The sequence below is a fragment of the Haliotis rufescens genome, unplaced genomic scaffold, assembly GCF_023055435.1.
Source record: "Haliotis rufescens isolate VD_foot unplaced genomic scaffold, xgHalRufe1.0.p SCAF_62, whole genome shotgun sequence".
Classification (NCBI taxonomy): domain Eukaryota; kingdom Metazoa; phylum Mollusca; class Gastropoda; order Lepetellida; family Haliotidae; genus Haliotis; species Haliotis rufescens.
This window is the reverse complement of record NW_025964353.1, coordinates 420,290-438,111: the sequence shown is the minus strand read 5'-3', so window position 1 is coordinate 438,111 and position 17,822 is coordinate 420,290. Positions and strand designations below refer to the sequence as shown.

General features: G+C 40.3%; 1 protein-coding gene across 1 annotated transcript; it reads left to right on the top strand.

Moving 5' to 3' along the window:
• The first annotated feature begins 387 nt into the window (after window positions 1-387).
• On the top strand, window positions 388-5,400 carry LOC124114018. Its single transcript, XM_046474546.2, has 4 exons — window positions 388-577; window positions 2,761-2,922; window positions 3,477-3,527; window positions 4,242-5,400. Exons 1-4 carry the CDS (start codon window positions 517-519, stop codon window positions 4,406-4,408), a joined length of 441 nt encoding a protein of 146 aa, XP_046330502.1. The 5' UTR covers window positions 388-516; the 3' UTR covers window positions 4,409-5,400.
• Window positions 5,401-17,822: the final 12,422 nt, after the last annotated feature.

The following is a 17,822-nucleotide window of genomic DNA, read 5'->3' as shown; positions in this document are numbered from 1 at the left end:
TACAACATCTTCATATAAGTTAGAAATAAATTGTCCTATGAAAATATTCGCTTCGCTCTGATGAATAAAAACACCCTTTGTATGCCACTTACGCACTCGATCATGTATCGTTTAATAGGAGTGTTTTTACAAAAATAGATAAAAAATATAAATTATATCTTGTTTGTCTTACATCAGTTATTTCAAATGCTTTAAAATAACATCAGCATGTTATCTTTGCTATCCTCACAACCACCACAAGTCGTTATACCTGTATCCCAAACAGGGCCCCAAATGACGCATGCGCGTTTTACATATGACTAATAAACATTCCAGGACCCAAACTATTTTTCGTTTGAAAAATAGGAATTATACATCATATATAACAAGTATCCATTTAAAAAAGCTAAAAATCGAATACATTTCGTTACACGAGGTGATATAATTTTTGACACACCTGACTTACCTGAATGCAATTTACAGGTGAGAGGAGAAGAGAAGCGCCACCTTCGTTGACACACAAAATAGTCATCCGCCATGATGGCGACAGATCGAGTGATTGGAGTGCTCCTATTTTTCGCCTCTGTACTGGCGATCGGTAAGTATTATAATAATTTTGAACATTGTTTCAGTTAATAAATTAAAAGAGAAATCGACCGATGTGTTTTAGGAGGCTAAGTGATCAATGCAATCTAGATACGACGGGGCAGTTGTGTCCGGAAGTGTTCTCAACGAAAATGCGTTATGTACAATTTACAAACAACATCAGCTTTTTCTCAATCTGGTTAAAAGGGGCACATTCGATCATTGTGGGGATGAAATGCTCTTGATGTACCAGGTCTTGTGTCTCGTGCCGTTGCCATGCTTACAAGAGCCAAAATCGATTTAGGAGACAAAAATCTCGACTAAGACATTTCAGGATTTCAAATAGACACACTTCATACATACAACGTGAGACGCAGACCGGGCGCCTCTACCCTCCAAAATACAGGTGATGTTTGTGTATTTTCGTATGATTTGGTAGCAGTGGCTGCCTAAAGTGAAAGATGCGTTCCCACCGTATCGTAATTTGAAATAATCAAAGTACCGAGATACAATTGACTTGTGCAGCTTTATATTAATATGTGTACCTATGCTTCTCTAGCGTGGTTTCGTCTGTAGCCTAGGGTCAGTGTAATGAGGCTGCTGCGGCGGATTATTAATTTCGGTGTTTATTGTTTATGTATAATGATACCGAAGTGTCATGAGATTATTTTAGTGTATTTTGTAAACATGTCAGTCAAACACTGTAACCCAAATGCCTGCTACTTTGAGCTTTGTAAATAACTTTGTACCGAGATAGAGTTATAAACAGTAAGTATGCATGTTTGTCAGTCTATATTGTTATAAATTTGTAGTTGAAAAGTATCATTTAGGTACGTTTTTTGTAGGAGTCAATCAGGAATATATATATTTATATGTCAATTTTTTTGTGTTGATTAATCCGTGATCCTTTTAAATGAAGCAGCATATTCAAGTGCAGGGAGGGCGTTTTACACCTGGCACAGGTGATTTAGGAGGGCTCAGGTGCATTCTGTCAATTGTCAGTATGCAGTAATAATTTTATATGAATTTAGTAAAATTTACACATTTTAAAATCTTAATTCGACAGTATATGAACACAGTACATGTATATTATTTATTCTGCTTTCGCGTTTCATCGAATGTGTTTTATCAAACAGTTTGCACTTACCAGTCCGACCCAATGTTATCAATAAGCTTGTAGTGTCAAACGTTGGGACAAGACCGACTTTGGCCCATGTTTACTTTCTTCAGCTGGTTGTGTTTGAATTTTTTCAATTTTTCAATGACCAGGTAATTTGCATTTGATACGAGCAGTATTCAGTCGCCGTTTTACGCTGAACTAGAACGATGAAAGTTGGACTAATCTTACGATTGCTATATTATAGGGAGCGAAAGTGAAAAAAGCTCATTTTATTTCACTCTTTGTTTGATAGGCATTACTTAGAAGTTGACGGATGACAAGATAGACACAATATTTTTATGGATAACAACTTCTTTAATACTGTGAAAAGCGACGTTTCGGTATAGATCCTTATACCATTGTCAAGCAAGACTGAATGAGGGACATAGTGCAGAATATATATAGTAGGTGGAGGATTAACAGTAGAGGATTAACAGTAACAACAAAAGCATACATGAGTGGGATAACATAGGTAGGTGTGACAACAAAGGGATGATGCTGTCACTCCATTGCATATGTAATTGAAAATTAACAATAATTAATGGTTATATTGACTTTGGTCTTTCAAAGTAGACCAGGTAGCTTGATTGGGGGAAATATTTCCGATTGATTCATGAACACTTCGAAATTTCTTTTCATTTTCAAACTGTCCAACTGTTGCACATTAGTTCAAATACTGATGGGATATGGGCATGTTCTGAGTATATAGAACACAGACATTGATTGGCAAAAACTTTAATGATATAAGATTAATCATAATTTAGAAAAAATATAAAAAGCTTAAAACTCACTAGTTCCAGTTTCAGATAGCTTAACAATACACTTGAAATCTTAAAAAAACCGGTTGCTGGTATTATGCCCTTCAACAAATTAAGATATGAAAAATACAAATTATGATCACATTGCGAATATTGACATGTCGACGTAAATACTGACAGTGAAATACGAGGTCACCGCTTGACACACCGTGATATAACTTACATACTGTTCTACCCTAAACAAAACCCACTCACTCACTGACAACTTTACCCACACAGGTAACTGCATCCAGTGCTACCAGTGTGACAGCAATGAGGACATTTCCTGCCCCGGCGACCGCCGCTTCGACACCAGCGTCAACGCCATGGTGGACTGCAACAGCTTCGAGGCGTACGTGCCCGGACAATTCTGCATGAAGATTTATCAGGAAAGCCCCGGATGTACGTGCAACTAGTCCGTGTCATTACCCCAATGAAGTTACCAATACCTGAATGTATTTAATAGAGTGATGATACATATGTTGGTAATGACGGATAATATGAATTGTCACTGAAATAGACTAAATGTCACTTGGCAGTCTTTTACAAAGCTACGACTAATGATGGTTTAGATGTGTAGGCGTTGCAACATAGTACTACTATCGCTTTATTCCCTTCACCCCATGTTCCTTGTGGTTTTTCTAACTTTAGACGGGGACAAACGTGGACATCCTATTTATATTATAATGCATTGGCATTATTAAGATACCGTGTTATCATCATTAAGATGTATTATTGTTATCACGATTATTTTCCTGAAGATGTATTATAATGAAGCTATTTTTAGGATGAAGTCTTTGAAAGGCATTTATAAGAAATACACATAAGGAAGAGAGTTTATGGATGTCAACTTCTTTATTATGAGGAACACAACGTTTCGGAGTGTAGGCTTATTCCTTCATCAGTTTGAGATGATCTAAAATTCCATATATTATAAATTCTACTTCTTATTTCAGATGGAGGTTGGAAGAAAATCACAAGACGCTGTGGTTCCAGAACAGATTTTGGTATGTACTTCCTGGTATGAGAAAAGGTACTCTCAAATACACACAAGTCAAAGAAAACTGTTTACTCCCTTTCTTATTTTGTTTGTATACATATATAGGTCCATACTATTTAATCATTTACTTAATCCTTGCATTACTTCATCCATGTGGTAATTAAAGTTGGAATTTAATAGCCTCGATTTACTCCAGACCACCGTCATATAGTTGGATTATGTTGAGTGAGTGAGTATTGTTTTACGCCGCTTTTAGCAATATCACGGCGGGGGACACCAGTAATGGGCTTCACACATTGTACCCATGTCGGGAATCGAACCCGGGTCTTCGGCGTGACGAACGAACGCTTTAACCACTAGGCTACCCGACCGCCCCGGGTTATGTTGAGTGTGGCCTTAAACAACAAACAAAGAAATATTTTCATTTCATCTAAAGCGTTCGCTCGTCACGCCGAACACCCGGGTTCGATTCCCGACATGGGTGCAATGTGTTAAGCCCATTTCTGGTGTCCCCCTCCGTGATATTGCTGGAATATTGCTAAAAGCAGCGTAAAACCTTACTCATTCATCTAACATTGGTGGTAAGGGAGTTACATGACTGTAAACTGGACTTTTATAGTCAGTTATCTCCCTTGCCGCGGGAAGATGGCAGTTCCTCAGAGTAGAGTACATCTTCTGTATAATGTTGGATGGCTGATACTGAACTGTTTCTTCTCACCAGGTGTCGCCTGGGGCTGCCGATGGAGCTGGGACTACACGGGAGTGTTCAGGGAAACATGTTACTGTGAAGACAAAGATGGCTGCAACGGTTCCTCACGTGTCCATACTAGCCTCGTTCTGGCTGTCATCTGCTTTCTTGCCGTCAAACTTAAACTGTTATTCATCTAGCGCTACATTGATCTGAACCCGTACGACAAACACAGTTCATAGGTGCAACATTTCACTTTTCGCCTCATCAGAATCATTCTTAAATCGAGATATAATCAATCTTAAATCCAGCTATGCAATAGAGAACTGCAAACACTACAATTTGGAAATAATTATGTCTTTTCTCAAATAATGAACAAATGAGTAACGGTACACGATTAGCTGTTTCACAATTTCTTATTGAGAATGAAAGTAAGTGGGGAAGAATCGGAACAAGGTGAAATGTTCGTTATTTCGGTAATTTGTGTATCCCGTAAGACAGTCATAATATAGACTACCTCTGTCGCATCTGTTAGGCAAATTAACAAATGATTCTGTCCATCAGTTAAAAACGAGCTTTGTGTACATACGAACTGTACATATGCACTTTTATACGTAACTTTGTATATATTTTTAGCTTTTGAACCCTATGTTATGTGTTATTGTTGGCAATAACACCACCATGATCAGACATATCATCTGTATAATAATTTTTATACTGTTCTATTTCATATTGTATAAATATTAGTTAAAACGTCGCCTATATTTAAGACGTTTTATACCCCTTTGTGTAGAACCCAGAATCGTCATGATTATAACCAAGGCCTCATAATCTCGGATTAAACGTCTCTTGACTTAACGACTTGCATTGACGTTCAAGGATAGTCCTAATGTAAATTATGTAACGCATAGCTTTCCGTTCAGTCTAAGCAATATGTACTGATATGGTGAACTATATCGAGCTCTAACATGTTTCTACTGATTCGAACATTTGTTTGTACATCTCTAACAAAATGACACCAGTTGTAATAAGAGCCATAAGTAAATACCCGTGTTTTCAATCAGATTAATGTTTTGTAACAGATTTATTTGGATTGCTTTCTGATGCTTTGAGGACTAGTATACATGATTTGTAAATATTTTTACCAGAATAATAATACTTTTCTTTAAATAAACCATATATTTTTTGAAAATCAACTTCTTGTGATTGGTACCAACGTGGGAAATGTCTTGAGATGTAGGGCACAGCAGATTACTTGAAACAACTAAAAACGGTGACCGTGGTCAGGCTCGGTGAGTTGATTGATGCATGTCATCGTATCCTAATTGTGCAGATAGATGCTCGTGATGTCAATCACTGGATTGTCTGGTCCCCCGATTATTTAGAGACCGCCGTCGTATAGCTGGAATATTGCTGAGTACGGCGTTAACCTACCAACCAACAAACAAGAAACTTGAAAGTAAAGTTTTCCACTTGGGCACGCCCCTGTGGACATCCCGGTTCCAACCAGGCCCCAGTACCTCTTGCTTTTCTCATGGGCCGACAAACTGAGGATCGGGTAGACACAAGTAACGTGTCGCAAGTAATGTGTCGCAAGTAATGTGTCGCAAGTAATGTGTCACAAGTAATGTCACAAGTAATGTCACAAGTAATGTGTCATGTGTCACAAGTAATGTGTTACAAGTAATGTGTCACAAGTAATGTGTCAAGTAATGTGTCACAAATAATGTGTCAAGTAATGTGTCACAAGTAATGTGTCACAAATAATGTGTCAAGTAATGTGTCACAAGTAACGTGTCACAAGTAATGTGTCACAAGTAACGTGTCACAAGTAATGTGTCGCCTTACTGAACGTGTGTCATCATTCCCCGACACGTGTTGTTTCTTCTGTTATCACCAACCGATGTCTTCATCAGATGTACACACGTTCCGTGGATTACTCACCAAATGGGGAAATATTTTCGCAGGCATAGCAGGTGCCACTGTCTGTCCACGCCACACAACTACTGACCCGTTAAGATAAGGGTAGAACAGGTCTTCAGCAACCCCTGCTTGTCGTAAGAGGCGACAGACGGGATCGGGTGGTCAGGCTCGCTGACTTGGTTAATGCACGTCATCATATCCAATTACCTAGATTGTCCAGACTCGACTATTTACAGATCGCCGTCTCATAGCTTGAATATTGGCGTGGGTGGCGTTAAACAACAAAGAAAACAAACAAACACAAAACTACTGGTTAATTATATTTTTGGACAAGAAAAGCGCCAATAGGTAGATGTTGTGCGCTCATTTATGAAATGTGTTACATATTAACCGTTGCAGAGATCGATTAAATGATGCAAATATGTATGGTAGCAATAGTTGATAGTATATCAATTACACGGATGACCTTAATGTATCCCATTACCTGGAGTTCTGTGATTAATCTTGGCATAAAAACATTTGGTCTCAGTCTTTTGGATAATAGGACATTTTGCATAGTCGCAGATTTGCATCGTGATGACCATTTGTTTATTAATAATACCCAAATGCATCACTTAACTGTCACGTTCTTGTTAAAGATATATCTTACTGTTTGTGTTATATTGCAGTTAGGATCAGACACGATGTCACCCGATGCACTTATTTAGACGAAAACATATAGAGAGCATTCGGCTATGCATTCATTACGCGCACACGCACGCGCGCACGCGCACGCGCACACGCACGCACGCAATCACACACAAACACGCACACAAATATGTGATCAACACTGTAGTGTTTGAAGTGGGTGTAAAATCTCTTGATACCACGCCATTGTGACTCGCTTCTCTTGAGATTGACGAAACGGATAATACTGTTAATACCCAACGCACAATGCCCCTTCAACTTGTGAAAATTAACAGTATATTAGACATATACGTAGTAAATGTTGGTTTTAGAAATATAATTTTACATAGATATTTTTTTTTATTTTTTAAATTTTTGTTGTAAAATAAGACATCTCTTTCTAAACACTAAGCTGTTGAAGAAGATTAACTATCAGCTGTGCGAGGTGGATATTCGTTCATGTGAACAAGGTTGACTGATTTTGTAGTACCAAAATTAAATACTTTACTGCCATTGAAGACGGAGGACGAGAGTCATCGAATCGGCGGTAAAAGATCTGATTGTAATGCGATAGAAAGATACGCATTGGTCCGATGCAAATACACTTCTCCTGGGGTCTTCCAACAGAAACATAATCCTTTGATGACATTGTGAATTTAGAAAATGCTATTTTTCATTTATGGCAAAGTCATTTTACTAGAATGTATGTGGAGATTCTTACTTAAAAACCAACCATATTTCCTAAACCAATCATATCACGTATCACCTGTTAATTATCGAACCAGAGGCTGACTGCAATGAACCAAGAAAATACACATTGTACAGCCAACCAATTCTAAACTGGGCGACAAAAGAAAGTATAGGTCGAGTTCCATGGTCGATAAAAAAAAAACCAAGAAGAGGTTTTGTTGTGAATTATAATAGAATCTAGGGAGGGGTAACAAATGATTGATCAACCACAGTTTGAATGAAATTGTGCAATCACAGGTAATGTAAGCTCAAGGTAAACAATGGTGGGGTAAGAAATTTCATTTTCAAAAGTTGTCTGAAATGTCACCAAAAAATTGTCAGACACACTACAAGTTCATTGTCGACACAGTTGTCTTCAGTAGCGTGTATGACCTCCAGCTGCCTCAATGCATGCTTTCCCACATCTCCGTAAAAGGAAAACGCACGTGTATGTTATTGTTCCCACATCTCCGTAAAAGGAAAACGCACGTGTATGTTATTGTTCCCACATTTCCGTAAAAGGAAAACGCACGTGTATGTTATTGTTCCCACATCTCCGTAAAGGAAAACGCACGTGTATGTTATTGTTCCCACATCTCCGTAAAAGGAAAACGCACGTGTATGTTATTGTTCCCACATCTCCGTAAAAGGAAAACGCACGTGTATGTTATTGTACCCACAAAATGATTAAAAAATCGTGCACTACCAGTCACCACGACAGTTTTATTCAATGTTTATATGCTATGACAATAGAAACAACGGAGTTGAATTGTTAGGTAAACATTTTTCAATTTTCCCCTTATATAAACCTTTAAAAAACCTTCGTCACTCACTCACGAACGAACGAACGATCAAATCCAATTTCCAAGAGTATAATCTTTAGCCCGGTAGTTTATACACTTTATTTGGCCATGTCAATACCTGCATCAGTTGTGATCGCCTTTAGATTTTCTTCTCTGAAAGTATCAGTCGTTTTGTTTCGACAATGTTGTTTTTTTAAGAGGTTTTTCTCTACAAGCACGGGTTGTTTATACAGTGTCGTCAGTGAGCATCTTGAGATTGTGTTTTGTGTGCCAACGCTTACTGGATTTTCATCTGTGGATCAATCAATGTCACGGTTTTATTGTGTCTCATAAGCCTTAGGGCTGGAAGTTACTTTTAAATTGTATGTTCATTTGTTGCATATATACAGCTTATTTAACGCGTAACACCTAAATAATCTGTTTCCGGCAAAAAACAGGTTCCGATACCCCTTAGAATTGGGAATAAACCTGTTTGGAGAGATCCCTAAATCCCCAACAACACGCGGGTGAATTTATGCCCCAAACAGTTGCTTCAATCCCATCCCAACTGGTGCATGACAAGTAGGCTTCAGTTCAGTTAATTCTCAGAGAAATCGCTACTGGTGGTACATGAGCATTTACTGATATAATAAGACAATAAAGGTCAGCGGTTTTTTCAAAGTTAATTACGTAGACATACAATATTTCTGGACCAATTTCTTATGTCGTGTCACCTTTTGGATGATACAGTTCTACAGAGTTTAAAAACATTCGGCCACAAGTAGTATTGTTTGGAATATACGGAATTCTTTGTTAGAGAATTGCTTGGAGAGTTCTCCATATACAATAATGTTGGCGTTAAATTTCTTATTCCGGCTGCACAATTTTCAAGAATTTTAAGTGTATTCTTTCTATTACTTCTAACTTTTCAAAACCCCACACATCTGACCACTATAAAGGATTGGGGCAACGATAATTTCAAAAGCAGTTAGAAGACAATCGAGTGGTAGGTTTACATTTTTAGCTCTTTTTAATAAGCAGTATATCGCTTTCGTTGCACTTTCAGTCAGAGCTTTTATTCCCATAACAAATCTTCTGTTTCTATGGACTTTTCTTCCTAGGTATGTATAGGTATCTACTATTCCTAGGGACCTTATATTTAAAAAATATATATATTTGGATGATTTAGCTTGTCAATCTCCAAAAAATAAAACCTTGGTTTTTTTATATTTTTACGTTTATTAGTTTCCACCTCAGACAATAATTTTGAAACATATCCAGTGAACTTTGCAGACCTTGAGGAGTTCCGCTGAAAAGTACAGTGTCATCTTCATCAAAGAAAAAACTAGCAAATGTATCCAAACCTGGGGTCATTCTCCGTTAAGCAGTCCACATATATTCCTTCGCATTTTGCCGATTAAAAAGGATTCCAGGTCATTAGGAAAACGTGAAAACAATAGGGGTGTTTCCTCTTGTCGTACACCTGACTCCCATGGGAAATAAACAGACAATGTAGCATTTGATTTTACTAATGATTATATATTCACACAGATATTTTTAACCAAATTAAAGAATCTTCCCTTTATGCCTGGTTGGAGCATTTTGGTCCCAAGACCATGTCTCCTGAGGGTGTCAAATATCTGTGTTAACATATGAATAACAAATGCATTATCTGTCGATGAAAGGTTGTTTCTCATGCCATCTTGCGCTGATGTAATAAGATTGTTTTCTTCTAAAAAAGAGTTTTAATCGGTCATATAGAATGCTTGTAAATAACTTGCCGAAGCAACTCAGCAATGTCGATCCGAATGTTGGTCAGGTGGGTCACCTTTATGTTTGTACAGTGGTTTAATTACTCCCGTTAACCATGATTCGGGGATCACACCAGAGGCAAGTACCAGATTAAAGAATTCTGTATATAAAGTTCTTTTGGCTGACGTTTTTGCTTTTCTATCGTCAGATTTACGCTATTATCTTTTTTCAAATTTAATTTTGGTCAAGTCTCTGTGATTAGTTATCCCCTAAAATATTACATTCTGCGAAATTGCTATGTTGACTTCCCTTTAAAGCGTTCGCTTGTGGCGACGAAGGCCTAGTTTCGCACGACTGACTGATGCTCTCCAACACTGTGTTCAGCAGCCAAGCATGACCGTATCGGGCGTTGACAGTGATGGTGATCGCCCTGTGGGTCACCATAGATCTCACCGCCACCCATATTACTCTCGTTATGGCCATAAATATATACGAAAAAGCTTTTGACACAAGATCGTTTCTATTTTACAGCACGTGGTTTTACATACTTATGCAGTAGTTGTGCGATGTCTGTCCTTGTTTGGGTACGGTACCCATGGCCTGTGTTGGGGACATATCTGTAAATGGGCCCCCTGGCCGGGTTTAACAAGCTTGAGTAACGTCGAATAGATATTGTAACATCGGTTAACAAAAAAAGGGTGTCATGTGACTGAAATCACCTGAGAGGATCACTAGGTCACTGAAATACACGTTGAGGGTTTCAACGAATATGATAAATGCTTAACCGTGGGAATTAGCAGACAGGTAATAGCAACCAGAAACGAAAGGTTTCATGTTGTTTTCCATGGAATGTGCTTCAATGCCCTAAGGAATCTGTTTCGGGAGACTATCGAGACTTATTAGTCCCAGGCGTTGGTATTTTGAATGCTAGGTAGTCAATGTCTAACGGTTTCATACACACCTTCGTAGCCCTTGACCGTATTCGAATTGATCAACCTAAAATTTAGCCTAATCAAATGTTGCGTTCTATACCACTATAAACCACTATACCACTATATATGCCACTATATATACCTAGACAAATACCACTATATACCACTATACCACCATATATACCACTATGCAGCACTATATACCACTATACCCCTGTATATACCACTATACTACTATAGCACTATAGCACTATATACCACTATACCACTATATACCACCATACCACTAAATACCACTGTATACCACAATACCACTATACCACTATATACCACTATACCACTATATACCACAATACCTCTATATACCACTACACAACTATATACCACTATACCACTATATACAAATATATCACTATATACCACCATACCACTATATACCACTATATACCACTATACCACTATACCACTATACCACCATATCACTATATACCACCATACCACTATATACCACTATATACCACTATACCACAATATCACTATATACCACTATACCACTATATACCAATATACCACTATATACCACTATATATACCACTCGACCAATATATGCCACTATACCACCATATACCACTATACCACCATATACCACTATGTATCTATATCACTATATACCACTATACCACTATATACCACTATACCACCATATACCACTATATATCTATACCACTATATCACTATATACCACTATACAACTATACCACTATATCACTATACCACTATATAACACTATACCACCATATGCCACTATATATCACCGTATACTACTATACCACTATACCCACACATCAAAACCATCCATACACCCACACATCCACACCCACACCACCCGACACCACCCACATATCTACACCACCCACGCCCACACACCCCATACATCCACACCCACACACTCACGCCACCCACACACCCACACCACCCAAACACCGCCCACTCCACACCACCCACCACCCACACATCCACAACCATACACTCACACCACCCATACACCCACACCCACACACTCACACCAGCCATACATCCCCAAACCAAACCCCCACCCACACCGTCACCCACCACACCCACACCGCACACACAAACCAACCCCCCACGCCCACACCACCCATACACCCACACATCCACACCCACACCACCCACACCCACAACGCACACACACACCAACCCCCCACGCCCACACCACCCATACACCCACACATCCACACCAACACACCCCACACCACCCACACACCACCACACCCACACCCCCTAAACCACCCACACATCCACACACACAACACCCTCACAACCATCACCACCCACACCCCCACACCCTCACATCACCCACACACCCCATACCACCCACACCCACACTACTCATACACCCACACATCCACACCCAAACACTCACACCACGCACACACCACCCATACACCCACACACTCACACCACCCACACATTCATACCACCCACATACCCACACCACCACACCCACATCCACACCACTCACACATCCACACCAACACACTCACACATACACACCCACACCACTCACACATCCACACCCACACACCACCCACACACCCCCACACACACAACCCACACCACCACACCCACAGCCAAACCACACACACACACACACCACAAATACCCACACCCACACACTCACACCAGCCATACATCCCCAAACCAAACCCCCACCCACACCGTCACCCACCACACCCACACCGCACACACAAACCAACCCCCCACGCCCACACCACCCATACATCCACACCCACACCACCCACACCCACAACGCACACACACACCAACCCCCCACGCCCACACCACCCATACACCCACACATCCACACCAACACACCACCCACACACCACCACACCCACACCACCCACACCCCCTAAACCACCCACACATCCACACACACAACACTCTCACAACCATCACCACCCACACCCCCACACCCTCACATCACCCACACACCCCATACCACCCACACCCACACTACCCATACACCCACACATCCACACCCAAACACTCACACCACGCACACACCACCCATACACCCACACATCCACACACTCACACCACCCACACATTCATACCACCCACATACCCACACCACCACACCCACATCCACACCACTCACACATCCACACCAACACACTCACACATACACACCCACATCCACACCACTCACACATCCACACCCACACACCCCCACACACACAACCCACACCGCCACACCCACAGCCAAACCACACACACACACACACCACAAATACCCACACCCACACAACCACAGCCGCACCACCCACACCACCTACACAACCACACCTACACACTCACACCACCCACACATCCACGCACTCACACCACCCACACAGCCACATCACCCATACACCCACACCCTCACACCACCCACACACCCCAAACCACCCACACCCACACCACCCATACACCCCAAACCGCCCACACCACCCACACACTCGCACCCCCCAACACCCACACCCACACCACTCATACATCCACACCCACACGCTCATACCACCCACATACCCACACCCACACCACCACACCCACATCCAAACCACCCACACATCCACACACCACCCACACCCACACAACCCACACCACTACACCCGTCCATCCACACCCACACACCCATCGCAAATACCCACACCTATAACCACACCCACTACCACACCAACACAACCCACACACCCACAGCCACACCACCCACACCACTCACACCACCCACACCACCTATACCATCCACACACCCACACCACACCGACCACACCTACAAACCCACCGCACGCACGCACACACACAAAATAAGGGGAGTAATGAAATGATAGTGAAGGTATGATGACGACAAATGTCTTTAAAATTCATTTCGGGAGTGTAGATCAATGTCTTGTGTGGCCACCATGTTGGGCGATACATGCACGGCACCTTGATACCCACATAGTTGTGTACAGAGCTCAAAACGGGATTATGAGAAGAAATTGCATGGCGAGATTGCTGACATGGTTTGGGATGATAACACACAGTTTTGGAAGACAACAGGAAAAGTGAGTGTGGGTAATGAAAGCAGAAAGACAATCCCTATGGAAGTGATTAAAGGTGATGGGACTGTATCCAACTCACTTGATGTTGAAATGGGCAAATAGAAAACCGATTTTAGAAATCTTTTAAATGTTCATGCAGACTATGATATTAACCTCCCCACAGATAGGCAGCTACCTAATGTTGATCATACTTTGAATATTCCCATAACGGAGGAAGAGTTATCCCGTGCCATCTCCAGAATGAAAAATGGGAAAGCAATCGGAAGTGATGAAATACCAATTGTAGTATTACGTAATGGACTTTCGCATGCATTTCTCCTGAGCCTTTTCAACAAATGTTTTAGCAGTGGCGTAATTCCTGATTTATGGCGACAAGGCATCATCAGCCCAATCCCCTAAGCATCTACGGCAGATCTAGGCATGCGAGATCCAATGTCATATAGAGGCATTACTCTGATAAATGTTATGAATAAACTGTTTTGCAATATTCTTAACAATAGACTTACTGAATAGGTTGAACAAAATGGCATTTTAGTTGAAGAACAAAATTGATTCAGAAAGGGAAGAAGTTCAGTTGATCATTTAAACACTCTGACATCGATTGTGGAGCTGAGAAAGAAGAAGAAATTGTCAACATACGCAGCACTCATAGACTTTAAAAAGACGTACGATTCAGTGGACAGATCAATATTGTGGGAGAAGCTACGCCAACTCGGTCTTGGTGGAAACATACCACAGATATTATGTGAGTTATATACACAAGTCTCAAGTTGTGTGAGAATAAATGGTTTTAAAACGGACTGTTTTGAAATACATTTTGGTGTTAAACAGGGTTGTCTGCTGTCTCCATTACTTTTCAATCTGTATATTCATGATCTAGCAATCACCTTAAAGGCGCTTGGGAAAGGAATGACAATAAACGACGAGTTAATATGTGGTTTACTTTATGCTGACGACCTTGTATTACTCGCGGAGAATGAAACGGATCTCCAAATAATGCTTGTCATGTTCATAAGTGGTGTGTCAATAACAAGATGTGTGTTAACAGAGAAAAGACTGTACATTTTCGTAACCCATCGTGCAGCAGACCGAATTGTAGTTTTTACTACGGTGACGACAGTTTCATCATACAAGTATCTCGGGCTTTTAATTGATGAATTCTTGGAGTTTAACACCACGGCAAAAGCAGTTTCACAGTCAGCGAGTAGAGCCCTGGGTCTTATCATTGCTAAGAGTAAAGCCCTGGATGGTCTCCCCTACGATGCGTATTCCAAACTAAATGATGCAATTGTGCTAACTGTGATTACGTATGGTGCATCAGTTTGGGGAACTCGAGGATTTTCCACAATTACATAGATTCAAAACAGACCGCGTAGACATTTTCTTGGAGTCGGAAAATATATTCCTAATGATGTCAGTACAGGGGGAGATGGGATGGACCCCTATCTGTGTCAATCTGTGGAAAGCCGTGTTACGTCAGTGGAGAAGATTGGACAGATTGAACAGAAGAATATTCATCCCACTGGACAATTACCTAGTATCAAGATATAAGATATGGAACTACAGAATTTACAAGTCGAGTAATTCCTATAACGTTGAAACTTTTATATCCAAGAATGTGATCGATAGTGTTATTAATGCATATGAACTGAAAATACTGGAAGCATGGAGAGGCAACATTCGACAAAATGAAAGAAAACTGAAAACTTATCGTCTTTTCAAACAAGATTACTGTATGGAACCTTATACTCAAGTTAACATGCCCAAAACTTCAGGAGTGCATTAAGTAAATTTCGCTATGGCGTGGCCCCCATACGTATTGAAACGGGCCGATATGAAGGACTGTCCATTCAACAACGGTTATGCTGATTTTGTGACAGCTGCATCGAAGATGAGACACATGTCCTTTTACATTGCGCAGTCGGTGCCTTCTTCAAGAACTCTATATTACAGCCTTTAGGTGTGGACAGAGACCATATACAGAAATGGCTGCAATGTCCCCGATACTATCCCTGACCACTCGATGTTAACGTGCGATATTTCCCTTCCTTGTTGTCAGGGTATTCAGGAAGAACATACACAAGAAAAATCCACATGCTATGTTAAAAGCAAAATACCACTCACGTTTTTGAATGACGGTATGTGTTTAGATCAGGTTAATGCTACAATTACTCAAATTTAATCTGAATTGTCTGTTCAAGGCGATATTAATACAGCTTACGAAGATTTTGTCTCATTCATGTATTCAGAATTAGACAGGGTTGCTTTACCTACTGAAAATAAATTTTCTAATCTAAATCTGTTCGTAAACCTTACTGGTGTTTAGAGCTCCAACATCAATGGGACAAAGCGTGGTATCTTAAATGTAAATCTCCTGTTCGAAAGAAAGTTTTTAAGTTCCATTTTGTTCAGGAACGTAAATATTTTGACACAATTCTACGTAGACATAAACGTTCGTATCAACTAGCTGAACAGCAGCGTTTATTAGACAATTATAATCAAGGCGACGCGCTCAGTTTTTGGAAGACTATTGGTAGGATTGGTATTGCGAAAGATAGAAGTAATTTTGTTCCCTGGGAGGTTGAATCCGTCGGTAATGTATTATAAAACCACGGTTTTGAATAAATGGCAAAGCGATTATTTGTCGTTATTTGTGGAAAGCTCTTCCTCGGATTTTGATGATAATCACTTGAGTTCGATTCAAAATGAGATCGCAAATAACAGGATTACAAATGACCGGATACTTGATACTACTGACCTGGATCTTCCAATTACACGTGCGGAAGTCGAGTGAGCTATTGCACGTGCAAAACGTGGTAAGGCAGTCGGCCTTGACCTTCTCCCAGTTGAGGCGCTAAAGAACAGCACTTGTAACGACATTCTTTCAGGCTTTTTACTTTTTGCTTCGAAAACAATACATGTCCAGAAACCTGGCGCTCTAGTGTTATTAACCCGATTAAAACAACTAATACCAATCCACGTGATCCGTTAAGTTATCGAGCTATTTCTTTAATTTCGGTCCCATGTAAGTTATACGCCGATGTGTTAAACACTCGTTTAAGCAGCTGGTTAGAAACTAATAACATTCTTGCTGATGAACAAAACGGTTTTCGTACTAAGCGAAGTACTCAAGAACATATATTTAGTTTATTTTCCGTTATCAATAATAGAAAGTCGTCTAGACAATCCACATATGTTTGTTTCATTGACGCGATGAAGGCGTTTGACAAAGTGAATCGTTCGTGTTTATAGTGGCGTCAATGGTAGATTTCTTCATGCTGCATAAGCAATGTATGATAACACCTGGTCACGTGTAATTATAAAAAATTGCTGAACAGATCCGTTTCCAGTAACTTCTGGAGTTAGACAAGGATGTGTGTTATCTCCGACATTGTTTTAGGTATTTCTTAACGATCTCGCAGAGGAAATTAATAAACTTAAATGTGGTATTCAGGTAGTCGATAATATGTTAAGTATTTTACTGTACGCGGACGACGTAGCTTTGATTGCTACGGACGAAATCTCCTTACAGCGTATGTTAGACTGTCTCTGGCTGTGATGCACAATGGCGTTTAAAAGTAAATGTGAAAAAAAACTAAGGTTGTTAATTTCAGGCCCCCATCTGTTAAAATATCGGAAGTTTTCTTTACTATCGGCTCTTCTCACACTGACATTATTGACGCCTATAAATATTTAGGATTTTGGCTTCATGAGCATTTGGAT

Excerpts from the sequence above, each read along its gene's own strand:
- LOC124114018 (XM_046474546.2), top strand. The coding sequence starts at position 517 with ATGATGGCGACAGATCGAGTGATTGGAGTGCTCCTATTTTTCGCCTCT. Across the intron at positions 2,923-3,476 it reads TTATCAGGAAAGCCCCGGAT|ATGGAGGTTGGAAGAAAATC; the intron begins GTACGTGCAACT and ends TTCTTATTTCAG. Across the intron at positions 3,528-4,241 it reads TGGTTCCAGAACAGATTTTG|GTGTCGCCTGGGGCTGCCGA; the intron begins GTATGTACTTCC and ends TCTTCTCACCAG.